The sequence below is a fragment of the Doryrhamphus excisus genome, chromosome 5 (assembly GCF_030265055.1).
Source record: "Doryrhamphus excisus isolate RoL2022-K1 chromosome 5, RoL_Dexc_1.0, whole genome shotgun sequence".
NCBI lineage: Eukaryota > Metazoa > Chordata > Actinopteri > Syngnathiformes > Syngnathidae > Doryrhamphus > Doryrhamphus excisus.
In genome coordinates this window covers 1,969,649-1,984,164 of record NC_080470.1, presented here as the reverse complement: position 1 = coordinate 1,984,164, position 14,516 = coordinate 1,969,649, and the positions used below count along the sequence as shown (strand labels likewise).

The 14,516-nt window shown below is 28.8% G+C and overlaps 1 protein-coding gene across 2 annotated transcripts; it reads right to left on the bottom strand.

Moving 5' to 3' along the window:
- Window positions 1–1,886: 1,886 nt before the first annotated feature.
- Window positions 1,887–14,458, bottom strand: mpv17l2 (MPV17 mitochondrial inner membrane protein like 2). 2 transcript variants are annotated; one of them, XM_058072639.1, is made up of 5 exons: window positions 14,057–14,458; window positions 11,112–11,273; window positions 7,788–7,864; window positions 6,096–6,224; window positions 1,887–3,890 (listed from the first exon to the last, which is right to left on the bottom strand). In XM_058072639.1, exons 1-5 carry the CDS (start codon window positions 14,244–14,246, stop codon window positions 3,786–3,788), a joined length of 663 nt encoding a protein of 220 aa, XP_057928622.1. In that variant the 5' UTR covers window positions 14,247–14,458; the 3' UTR covers window positions 1,887–3,785. The 2 variants fall into 2 exon arrangements, with proteins under 2 accessions (XP_057928622.1, XP_057928621.1); XM_058072638.1 differs by having other exon boundaries at window positions 1,889–3,893; window positions 14,057–14,450.
- Window positions 14,459–14,516: the final 58 nt, after the last annotated feature.

The following is a 14,516-nucleotide window of genomic DNA, read 5'->3' as shown; positions in this document are numbered from 1 at the left end:
TCTTTCCATATGACTTTATAGTCATATTATTATTATTATAACCGGGTTGAAAGCGACCCTAACAATACAGTGGTCATAATTTCAACCAGACCATTTTAAAATGTAGTAAAAATTATTTTTTTTGTTTTTATTTTGTTGAAATAGAGTTTCCTGACAAAGTCAAAAAGCCTTGATGCAATAAACAAATGTTATGTGATTCTTTTTATGCATTAAAATGTAAAACGGGTCGGTGTCGAACCCTAACACAAGAGGAGGGTTGAACACATATTCGGGTTTCAAACTCACTTTTATGCAGGTGTGAAAGTAATGCAGGTTGTGCTGAATGTGCAAACGTGTGGAGGGAAAAAAAAGTGTAATGGTGAGACAACATGGTGGTATTTTTATTTTAGCCGAGACAGCTCTCAGGTCACGCCCTCACGCACGTGAAAACAGCGTTCCTTATACGGCGTTCCCTCATTTATCAATTATTATGTATGCTTAAGGCGGGAAAATCCCATTTCACGGGTTAAACATTCCCAGAGTTCAAATTTCATCCGTGTCCAACTTTTTACCTTTCATGGATGTTGTGGGAGAAAACATGCAAACATGACATTGCTAGCGGCTACAATGACATGTAGCCAATCAGAAGTCAGAACACAATGGGCAGGTTCACGCTAACGCTATATTTAGCCGGGTATTGTAGCGCTAAACATAAACACATTCTAAGACGAGGTGGCGGGATGATGTCTTTAGTGGAGAGGCACACAACTTCAACTCCACACGAAAAACAACACCCTCTACTGGGAGCAGAAGTAAATGCAATAACACACTCATACAACAAAGCAATGAGAAATCGCTCTAATAGACCACAAGGACGCAGAACACAATGTAGAAAAATAAAAAATACAAAATTTGCACTTAAAAAAAATCAACCAAAGGTGAACTGCGATGTAGCAAGGGAACACTGTATTTCAACTAGTAAAAAAAAATCAAAATAAAAAAATGCAAAATTGCAAAAAAATTCAGACCATTATAAAAATAAACCAGAATTGCACTTAAAAAAAATCAACCAAAGTTGAAAAAAATATTCAAATCATTGTAAAAATAAAAAATAAAAAAAAACGCAAAATTGCACTTAAGAAAAATCAACCCAAAGTTGAAAAAAAAAATTCTGACCATTATAAAATAAATAAATTTTAAAAAACGTAAAATTGCACTTAAAAAAATCAACCAAAGTTGAAAAAAAACTTCTGACCATTGTAAAAATAAACCAAAAGTGCACTTAAAAAAAATCAACCAAAGTAGAAAAAAAATATTCAAATCATTGTAAAAATAAAAAATAAAAAAGGCAAAATTGCACTTAAAAAAAATCAACCAAAGTTGAAAAAAAACTTCAGACCATTGTAAAAATAAACCAAAATTGCACTTCAAAAAAATCAACCAAAGTTGAAAAAAAAATTCTGACCATTATAAAATAAATAAATTTAAAAACGCAAAATTGCACTTAAAAAATCAACCAAAGTTGAAAAAAAATCAAACCATTGTAAAAAAATAAATAAATAAAATGCAAAATTGCACTTAAAAAATATCAACCAAAGTTGAAAAAAATTCAAACCATTGTAAAAAAAATAAATAAAATGCAAAATTGCACTTAAAAAAAATCAACTAAAGTTGAAAAAAATCAAACCATTGTAAAAAAATAAAAATAAAATGCAAAATTGCACAAAAAAATCAACCAAAGTTGAAAAAAAATCAAACCATTGTCAAAAAAATAAATACAAAAAAATGCAAAATTGCACTTTAAAAAAATCAACCAAAGTTGAAAAAAAATTCAGATTATTGTAAAAATATATGTATAAAAAACCCGCAAAATTGCACTTAAAAAAAATCAACCAAAGTTGAAAAAAAAATCTGACCATTTAAAAAAATAAATTAATTAAAAAAACGCAAAATTGCACTTAAAAAAAATCAACCAAAGTTGAAAAAAAAAATTCAGACCATTGTAAAAATAAATAAATTAAAAAAAGCAAAATTGCACTTAAAAAAATTTGAAATTTGAAAAAAAATGATCTGACACCTGTACTGTATTCGACAAGAATACCAAAACACACAACTGTATAATTCTTATATAATCTTTTAATATGTTCTTGTATTTTACATGGCATGTCAAATGATAAATAAATTGCACAATCACAACCTTTCTAAAAAAGAAGAGTCATTTTCGATTTTGGCAAACAAACATTTATTATATTTAGCACTTTATGTCACACGTCAACATGATACTTTACAACCTCTGCAGTTATATTATTACTGCATTGTGAAAACAGTCAGTCAAATACATTCACATTTTGGCATCATGAAATAGCAACGATCTGGCAACTCATAAAAATAAACACAGCACAGCGGCCGGGTGGTTAGCACACAGGCTTCACAGCTAGGAGACCCGAGTTCAATTCCACGCTCGGCCATCTCTGTGTGGAGTTTACATGTTCTCCCCGTGCATGCGTGGGTTTTCTCCGGGTACTCCGGTTTCCTCCCACATTCCAAAAACATGCTAGGTTAATTAGCGACTCCAAATTGTCCATAGGTATGAATGTGAGTGTGAATGGTTGTTTGTCTATATGTGCCCTGTGATTGGCTGGCCACCAGTCCAGGGTGTTCCCGACCTCTCTCGCCTGAAGACAGCTGGGATAGGCTCCAGTACCCCCACGACAGTATCACTCGGATACTGTGAACATCCAGCAGCAACACAACATTTTGGCATGACTACTATTTTGATGAAAAATATACTGAACCAGGGCTGCACAGCGGCCGGGTGGTTAGCACACAGGCTTCACAGCTAGGAGACCCGAGTTCAATTCCATCCTCGGCCATCTCTGTGTGGAGTTTGCATGTTCTCCCCGTTTTCTCCGGGTACTCCGGTTTCCTCCCACATTCCAAAAAAAAAAACATGCTAGGTTAATTAGCGACTCCAAATTGTCCATAGGTATGAATGTGAGTGTGAATGGTTGTTTGTCTATATGTGCCCTGTGATTGGCTGGCTGGCGACCAGGGTGTAAACTTGCCTGAAAACAGCTGGGATAGGCTCCAGCACCCCCACGACAGTATCACTCGGATACTGTGAACATCCAGCAGCAACACAACATTTTGGCATGACTACTATTTTGATGGAAAATATACTGAACCAGGGCTGCACAGCTAGGAGACCCAAGTTCAATTCCATTCTCGGCCATCTCTGTGTGGAGTTAGGATAGTTAGGAGCTGGGATAGGCTCCAGCACCCCCTCGTGAGGGAAAAGCGGTAGAAAATGAATGAATGGATAAATTTTGTGTATTATTTGGAACAAGATGACATTTTTAACTGATGGTAGATTGTGTACATTTCTACCTTCTGTTTAAAATATAACATCAGTTTTGCACTGATTATTAAATAAAAATATATTTTTTTAAAAATCTAGAAAATTCTCTTCAGGCTGCCAGAGTTGGGATTGAAAAGTGTGTACCTTCAAAACAATGCTTGATATAAGATAAAAAAAATGTTACATAAGCATGATGATTAAATAAAATATGAACTCAAGTGAAATGCCAGTCTAGTTTAAATATTAATCACAGTGATAAGTTTAGGATTTAAACCTTCAAGCGGTGGTTGCGTTCCTGTTGGAGAACAACCCCGAACGCCTGCACAAACGCATCACGCCGTCTGAATCGACAGACATAACGACACGACCGCCGTAACGATTAAAGGCTGCAACCTTCAAGTCTCAAAGCGCCGAGAGTTTTATCTCCTGGGAAGGACAGTTTTGTCTTTCACCAGCGGCTTTTCTCCTCCAGAGGTTTGGATGGCGGCGGAGATGTCTGCTGCGCGGCGGACATGTTGCTGTCTGATAGCGGCTCGGAGGGCTGGATGTCATCCTGCTAACATAAGCAGATGGCAGCGGGGTGGCGAGAGATTAGCATTTCCGATATCGAACCGTCAACATGGCCGCTATGTTATGATTTACTGTAGAGATCTATTGTAGCAACCCGGCCTGTAAAATGGCCGACTTAGTCTGTGTTTCAGATAGGAGAGGTAGGTGTTTTTATATAGTAAAATATATATTATATATATATACTATTTTATATATATATATAATTTTTTATATTGTAATAATTAAAAAAAATTATGAGAATAAAGTATTTTTTCTCATAAATGTACATCTTTATTCTCATAATATTATGAATTTTCTCACAAATTTAAGATTCAAGTAAATTTACAACAATTTTTTCTTGGAATATTATTACTTATTTATTGTCAATTAACGACTTCATTCTCATAAATTTGCAACTTTATTCTGAGAATATTACAACTCAAATTTCTGATAATAAAGTATTTTTTTCTCGTAAATTTATGACTTTATTCTCAGAATATTACAACTCAAATTTCTGATAATAAAGTATTTTTTTCTCGTTAATTTACGACTTTATTCTCATAATATTATGAATTTTCTCACAAATTTAAGACATTTTCAAGTAAATTTACACCATTTTTTTCTTGTAATATTACCACTTATTTATTGTCAATTAACGACTTCGTTTTCATAAATTTGCGACTTTATTCTCAGAATATTACAACTCAAATTTCCGATAATAAAGTATTTTTTTCTCATTAATTTACAACTTTATTCTCATAATATTATGAATTTTCTCACAATTTTTTTTCCTCACAAACGACTTAATTCTCATAAATTTACGACTTTATTCTCAGAATATTACAACTCAAATTTCCGATAATAAATTATTTTTTTCTCATAAATTTACAACTTTATTCTCATAATATTATGAATTTTCTCACAATTTTTTTTCTCACAAAAGAGTTCATTCTCATAAATTTACAACTTTATTCTCAGAATATTACAACTCAAATTTCTGATAATAAAGTATTTTTTTCTGATAAATGTACGACTTTATTCTCATGATATTATGAATTTTCTCACAAATTTAAGACGTTTTCAAGTAAATTAACAACAATTTTTTTCTTGTAATATTGCTACTTATTTATTGTAAATTAACGACTTCATTCTCATAAATTTGCGACTTTATTCTCTGAATATTACAACTCAAATTTCCGACAATAAAGTATTTTTTTCTCATAAATTTACGACTTTATTTTCAGATTCCAACTCAAATTTCCGATAATGAAGTGTTTTTTTCTTGGAAATTTACGACTTTATTCTCAGAATATTACAACTCAATTTTCTGATAATAAAGTATTTTTTTCTCGTTAATTTACGACTTTATTCTCATAATATTATGAATTTTCTCACAAATTTAAGACATTTTCAAGTAAATTTACAACATTTTTTTCTTGTAATATTACTACTTATTTATTGTCAATTAACGACTTCATTCTAATAAATTTACGACTTTATTCTCAGAATATTACAACTCAAATTTCCGATAATAAAATCTTTTTTTTCTCATAAATTTACAACTTTATTCTCATAATATTATGAATTTTCTCACAAATTTAAGACATTTTCAAGTAAATTTACAAAAAAAATTCTTGTAATATTACTACTTATTAATTGTAAATTAACAACTTAATTCTCATTAATTTATGACTTTATTCTCAGAATATTACAACTCAAATTTCCGATAATATAGTATTTTTTTCCTCATAAATGTACGACTTTATTCTCATAATATTGAATTTTCTCACAAATTTAAGACATTTTCAAGCAAATTTACAACATTTTTTTCTTGTAATATTACCACTTATTTATTGTAAATTAACAACTTAATTCTCAGAATATTACAACTCAAATTTCTGATAATAAAGTATTTTTTTCTCATAAATGTACAACTTTATTCTCAGAATATTACAACTCAAATTTCCAAAAATAAAGTATTTTTTTCCTCATAAATTTACGATTTTATTCTAAGAATATTACAACTCAAATTTCCGCTAATAAATTATTTTCCTCTCATAAATTTACGACTTTATTCTCAGAATATTACAACTCAAATTTCCGATAATGAAGTATTTTTTTCTCATAAATTTACGACTTTATTGTCCAGAATAGTTATTATAATTTATTTCTCCTAAACGTAGAAGAATAAAGCAAACGGCGGACTTACTCTGTGTTTGAGATAGGAGAGGTAGGTGTCCCATCCCAAGGTGATGGTGTTGACGTACACAACACGGAATTTGGGCGAGAGGAAATAAAAGTTGATCATCTGAGCCGCCGGCCAAACGCACCAGTCAGCCTGTCATAGCAACGGGGGGGGGGGGATTAGCTCGGGCAAACCTGACAGGATTAAGCAGCGCAAACATTGTTGAAGCATCGCATCACAAGCCAAATATTGGTACGCAAAGACGCATAATGTACACAAACGTTGCTCTGGCACAAATATGTATCTTTCTTTTCACTAAATTGGGGAATCGGACGTTTGTGTCCAAGTGACAGTCATGCTTGAAATTGATCTTTTCACTAAAAGCTGGTTTTAAATATAAATTTATAGTAGGAATAACAAAATATATAAGGTTTTTCATGGTTTTTACTACCGCCAGGTGCATTAAAAATTTTTTTTTAAAAAAGTACAAAATGTCAACAGACAGTGCATATTAAACATACAAAAAATACTAAAATAAACTATATAAATATTATTAAATATTATATACAATATATATTATTAAATAAATTATTGAATAAATTATTAAATATTATATATAATATATATAACTATAAACTATAAATAATATTTATATTGTTTATTTTAGTATATATGTATAAATATTATTAATTATATATATTATATAAAATATATAATATAGATATTAAATATTATATATATAATATTTAATAATATTTATATTGTTTATTTTAGTATTTTTGTAGAAAGTACAACATGTCAACAGATTGCGTATTAATGCGTATTAAACATACAAAAATACTAAAATAAACAAATATTAAATATTATGTATCCATAATATAATATATATATATTTTATATTTATATTGCTTATTCTAGTATACATATAAATATTATTATATATAATATTGTATATAAATATATATTATATAATATATATAAATATATGTAATATTTAATAATATTTAGATTGTTTATTTTAGTATTTTTTGTAGAAAGTACAAAATGTGAAAAGACAAGCAAATGCGTATTAAACATACAAAAAATAAAAAAATAAACAATATAAATATTATTAAATATTATATAATATATATACAATATTGAATAATATTTTTATTGTTTATTTTAGTATATATATATAAATATTATTAAATATATATAATATAATATTATATAAAATATATAAATATAATATAAATATTATTAAATATTATATATATTATATATAACATTTAATAATATTTATATTGTTTATTTTAGTATTTTTTGTATGTTTAATACACATTTGCACTGTCTGTTGACATTTTGTACTTTTTATTATTGTTTTTAATGCACCTCAAGGTAGTAAAAACCAATAAAAACCTTCCATTTTTTGTAAAAAATCTAGAACAGTCTAGCACAGTCTCCCAGGGTTGGGATTGAAAGGTGTGTACAATGCAATGCAATGCAAATATATATAATATTTTAAAAAATAGTTAAGAATGCACCCTAAATGAAAAAGAAATATGAGCTATAATTACTATATAATAATATAACTCCCGCCCTACAAAAGGAACGTTGAAGTGACTCTCCCGCCAATCAAAACAAATCATTTGCAACTGAATGGACTGAACGGGTATTTTAGGGACGAGGACCTCGTTCATTCCGTTATCCCTGCGTCGGTCCACATGTACTTACCTTGTAAAATTCCCAGAATTTGTCCCGAAACTCCTCCCATCCGTCAGATAACGAGCGTCCCTCTGCGACACCCATCCCTGCAACGCAACCCGGGTGTCAGTCAGCCGTGCGTCACCAAGACGTACTTGAGATAAGTTCCACGCTTGGAGGTGACCGGCGGCCACAAACAAAGCATCCGGCAAAATTATCACACATGACCTCTGAACTCCTCCTGATAGGAGCGCACGCCATCTTTTGTTTTACCTCGCCTATAACTATATCACTATAGTTCATATTTACCACTTTTCTTGCAAATGTAAGATTTTTTCATTTTAATTTACAACTTTTTTTCTAGGAATATTATGACTTATTTATTGAAAATTTACATCTTTATTATTGTCAATTTACAACTTTATTGTCATAATTTTACAACTTGTAAATTTATGAGAATTAAGTCTTTTTTCTCATAAATGTACAACTTTATTCTCATAATATTATGAATTTTCTGACAAATTTAAGACGTTTTTCAAGTGAATTTACAACTATTTTTTCTTGTAATATTACTACTTATTTATTGTAAATTAACAACTTAATTTTCATAAATTTACAACATTAGTCTCAGAATATTACAACAAAAATTTACGATAATAAAGTATTTTTTTCTCATAAATTTACGACTTTATTCTCATAATATTATGAATTTTCTCACAAATTTAAGACGTTTTTCAAGTAAATTTACAACCATTTTTTCTTGTAATATTACTACTTATTTATTGTGAATTAGCAACTTCATTCTCATAAATTTACAAATTTATTCTCAGAATATTACAACTCAATTTTCCGATAATAAAGTATTTTTTTCTCATAAATTTACGACTTTATTCTCATAATATTATGAATTTTCTCACAAATTTAAGATGTTTTTCAAGTAAATTTACAACAATTTTTTCTTGTAATATTACTACTTATTTATTGTAAATTAAGAACTTAATTGTCATAAATTTACAACATTAGTCTCAGAATATTACAACTAAAATTTACGATAATAAAGTATTTTTTTCTCATAAATTTACGACTTTATTCTCATAATATTATGAATTTTCTGACAAATTTAAGACGTTTTTCAAGTAAATTTACAACCATTTTTTCTTGTAATATTACTACTTATTTATTGTGAATTAACAACTTCATTCTCATGAATTTACGACTTTATTCTCAGAATATTACAACTCAAATTTCCGATAATAAAGTATTTTTTTCTCATAAATTTACGACTTTATTCTCATAATATTATGTATTTTCTCACAAATTTAAGACGTTTTTCAAGTAAATTTACAACAATTTTGTCTTGTAGTATTACTACTCATTTATTGTAAATTAACAACTTCATTCTCATAAATTTACAACTTTATTCTCAGAATATTACAACTCAAATTTCCGATAATAAAGTATTTTTTTCCTCATAAATTTACAACTTTATTCTCATAATATTATGAAATTTCTCACAAATTTAAGACGTTTTTCAAGTGAATTTACAACAATTTTTTCTTGTAATATTACTACTTATTTATTGTAAAGAAACAACTTCATTCTCATGAATTTACGACTTTATTCTCAGAATATTACAACTCAAATTTCCGATAATAAAGTATTTTTTCTCATAAATTTACGACTTTATTCTCATAATATTATGAATTTTCTCACAAATTTAAGACGTTTTTCAAGTGAATTTACAACTATTTTTTCTTGTAATATTACTACTTATTTATTGTAAATTAACAACTTCATTCTCATAAATTTACAACTTTATTCTCAGAATATTACAACTCAAATTTCCGATAATAAAGTATTTTTTTCTCATAAATTTACAACTTTATTCTCATAATATTATCAATTTTCTCACAAATTTAAGAGGTTTTTCAAGTAAATTTCCAACAATTTTTCTTGTAGTATTACTACTTATAAATTTACGACTTTATTCTCATAATATTATGAATTTTCTCACAAATTTAAGACGTTTTTCAAGTAAATTTACAACATTTTTTTCTTGTGATATTACTACTTATTTATTGTAAATTAACAACCTAATTCTCATACATTTATAACTTTATTCTCAGAATATTACAATTCAAATTTCCGATAATAAAGTATTTTTTTCTCATAAATTTACAACTTTCTTCTCAGAATATTAAGACTTTTGACGCAAATTCACGACCTTGTTCTTGTAATATGTTTTTCCTGCTAAATTTACAACTTTATTCTTGTAAATGTACAACTTTTTTAATGTAAATTTACTACATTTTTCTTTATTTTTTATTGTAAATGTATTACTTTATTCTCGTAAATGTACAACTCGATTCTCGTAAATGTATTCCTTTTTTCTGGTAAATGTACAACTTTATTCTCATAAAGTATTTTTCTTATAATTGTACAAGAAAAAAGTTGTAAATGAACAACTTTATTCTCATAAAATTACAATAACAACATATTTTCCCCTTTAAATGTACAACTTACAAATGTACAACTTTATTCTTGTAAATTTGCCATTTGTGTCATGTAAATGTACAACTTTTCAACAAAATGTACAACTGTAATATTATGACTTTTTATTGTAAAATTTACAACTTTATTCTTGTAAATGTATGCCATTTTTTTCTCTGAAATTTACCATTTTTTCTCATAATATTACGACTTTTCTCCCAAATTGAAAAATATTACAACTTTTTATTGTAAATGTACAACTTCATAGTCGTGCATTTATGAGGGAAAAAAAACAATTTCTTCATAAATTTACAAGTTTGTTCTTGTAAATGTATGACTTTTCTTGTAATATTTTAAAATTGTAAATGTACAAATTTATTCTCATAAAATTTACACCTCTTTTTTTCCTCACAAATTTACAACTTTATTCCTCTAATATGACAACTTTTTTTTAAATTGTAAATCTACGAATTTATTTTTGTAAACTCACGAGAACAAAGTGTTTTTTCTCATAAATGTACAACTTTCTTCTCACAATATTTTTAGTATTTTTTATAATATTTTATATAATTAAATTTTTAATATATAAATATTATTGTATATTAGCATTAGATATTATATATTAGTATATTATTTATATATAATATTATAATAATATTTTTAAATAATATTAGAAAATTGACAAGTTTATTCTTGTAATAATTATACATTTTAATCATTATAAATTATAATTATAATTATAATTATTAATTATTTTTAAAAAATTCCCGTAAACTTTATCCTGGAAATCTCTTATTTTTTTCTTTTTTATCAATGTGGCCCTAAGAGCAACAAGAACCAAGAAAAATGAAGATATTTTCTTACCTAAAAAGTACCACATGCCGAGTGTTGGTGATGCAATCATCTGGTCCATCACAACTTTCTTCACCACTGTGTTCAGAGCGTAGCCCACAAACCTTCTGTCTAGCCAAGTGTACCAAAAGTGCAGTACTGGTCCCATGGAGCAGCCCACCACACACATACGACCTATGAAGAACAAGGAAAAAAATATATATTTCCCATGTTCCCGTGTGGACCGCGCCACTATGTCGAATAACTAATGTATACATGTATAGTATGTAGTAACAATGTACAATATATTAATAACTAGTCATAACATCATTCAGGCCGGGTACACCCTGGACTGGTGGCCAGCCAGCCAATCACAGGGCACATATAGACAAACAACCATTCACACTCACATTCATACCTATGGACAATTTGGAGTGGCTAATTAACCTAGCATGTTTTTTTTTGGAATGTGGGAGGAAACCGGAGTACCTGGAGAAAACCCACACATGCACGGGGAGAACATGTAAACTCCACACAGAGATAGCCGAGGGTGGAATTGAACTCGGGTCTCCTAGCTGTGAGGCATGTTCGCTAACCACTAGACCACCGTGCAACATTACTAAACATATTTTTCATGTTTTATGCTCACTCTTTGTCTCTTCCACATCGATCTCGACACAACCCACCCACTGCCACAGATACATTACAGTCCTGTATGAATGGAGCAGTGCATGATGATAAGAATGTGTTGTTTTTTTATTTGATGTGCGGCTCTTATTTATTCTTTTTTTTCTTTTTCTTCTTTCTTTTGTTTTCTTTCTATTTGTCCACTATGACTTATTTTAAACGTTTATTTTCATTATTATAAAACGGCAGCTGTTTTGTCTATTTTTGCTCTTTTTTTGAGAAATTGTCTCCTCCTAATTCTGACTTATTATCATCACATCGTCTTTATTGTTGTAACATTAGACCTTTTTCTGCAACCTAATTTTCCAAAAATTACAATTTTATTTTTGGTTTTGTTTGTTTCTCAAATTGTCCTGACTCAAAGAAAATTATTTAATATTTCTTTATTTATTATTCATTTTTTTTTATATTTCTTTATTTATTATTCATTTTTTTATTCTTTTTTCTATTATTTTCTTTTCTTTCTCTTTGTCCACTGTGACTTATTTTAGTTCATTTTTATTATTATTAGTTTAGTTTATTTTATTATTATAAAATAGCAGCTGTTTTGTCTATTTCTGCTTTTTTTTTTTTTTTTTTTTTTAGTATTTCAACTTTCTTCTTGGAAATTTTCTCCTCCTAATTCTGACTTATTATCATCACATTATCTTTATTGTTGTAACATTAGACCTTTTTCTGTAACCTAATTTTCCAAAAATTACAACTTTATTTTTGGTTTTGTTTGTTTCTCAAATTGTCATGACTCAAAAAAAATTATTTCATATTTCTTTATTATTATTATTATTTATTATTTTTTTATTTTCTTTTTTTCTCTTTGTCCACTATGACTTATTTTAAAAGTTTATTTTTATTATTATAAAACGGCAGCTGTTTTGTCAATTTCTGCTTTTTTTTTTTTTCTTTTTTTTAGTATTTCAACTTTCTTCTTGGAAATTGTCTCCTCCTAATTCTGACTTATTATCATCACATCATCTTTATTGTTGTAACATTAGACCTTTTTCTGCAACCTAATTCTCCAAAAATTACAACTTTATTTTTGGTTTTGTTTGTTTCTCAAATTGTCATGACTCAAAAAAAAATATTTAATATTTCTTTATTTATTATTCATTATTTTTTTTATTCTTTTTTCTTTTCTTTCTCTTTGTCCACTCTGACTTATTTTATAAGTTTATTTTTATTATTATAAAACGGCAGCTGTTTTGTCTATTTCTGCTCTTTTTTTTTTTTTTTTTTAGTATTTCAACTTTCTTCTTGGAAATTTTCTCCTCCTTATTCTGACTTATTATCATCACATCATCTTTATTGTTGTAACATTAGACCTTTTTCTGCAACCTAATTCTCCAAAAATTACAACTTTATTTTTGGTTTTGTTTGTTTCTCAAATTGTCATGACTCAAAAAAAATTCTTTAATATTTCTTTATTTATTATTCATTATTTTTTTTGTTTTTTCTTTTATTTTCTTTCTCTTTGTCCACTATGACTTATGAAGTTTATTTTTATTATTATAAAACGGCAGCTGTTTTGTCTATTACTGCTCTTTTTTTTTTTTTTTTTTTTAGTATTTCAACTTTCTTGGAAATTTTCTCCTCCTTTTTCTGCAACCTAATTTTCCCAAAAAATTACAACTTTATTTTTGGTTTTGTTTGTTTCTCAAATTGTCATGATTCAAAATTTTATTTTTATATTTCTTTTATTTAATTATTATTCATTGTTTGTATTTATTTATTATTCATTATTTTTTTCATTTATTTATTATTTTTATATTTATTTATTTGTTGACAAGGCACCCAGCAGTGACTTAGGACATGGCGGCACACTATCCCAGTATATTTTGGACTCATTTAAACACACCCACATCTCCAGGTTTGTATGTATTACAAATTCCTGTGCCCTAGAGGTGGTAAAAAGGTGCAATACCATAAAAATATTTCTTATAGCAGTGAGCAGCACTCTTTATATGCAGCAATGAAGCCTGTGAATGATTTATTATTGGGTATCTTTGATCATATCATAGCAATGAATGACGCATTGATGAGGTTTTACAGTCAATTGTTGACAATGATGCATTTAGGGGACCCGCAAGGGTGGGAAATTTGGCTTACGCGTCTTGTTGACTTAAGGAATTGTATGATTTTTAATAGAAAAAAAACATATTAGGAAAAAAATAATGCCGTAGGGAGTAACACAATCGAAGTTACGAGTACAAAAACATGCTAACATGTACCTACAAAGACTAAGGCATTGGGGCATTGTAATAGACTTGTCAGTGTCGCCCATTTTGTTCTCTCACCTGTTCTTTTCCAGTCACGGACTCTGGCCGGATCTTTGTGAGTTTCCCAGCTCTGTTGAAGAAAGTCCCCCATGGCTAGCATGCCTCCGCCGCTCACAGTGTTAGTGAGGAGCAGGTAACGGCCCTGGAAGAGCTGCCGCCACGAGAACCGGATACGGACCACAAACTCTTTTCCCGCCCGGGGAAGCATATCGTCTGGGTCGTAGAAAGCCAAAATGTCATCAATGAAAGTTTTTTTAAGGGCGAATTTAAACAAGAGATGTCGAAACGGAACGTTTTCAATGACAGGACGTGACGTGACATATGACGTTATGTTGCTAAGTAGGTCGTAACAAACAGAGGAAAGCAAGCAAAGAGAATGTAGCACTGTTAAAAGGGAGCAGCTAAATATTGCTGCGCCCCCTGCTGGTGTGGAAGAATACAGTTCTCACAATACACTAAAGGTACACTCAGCTACATT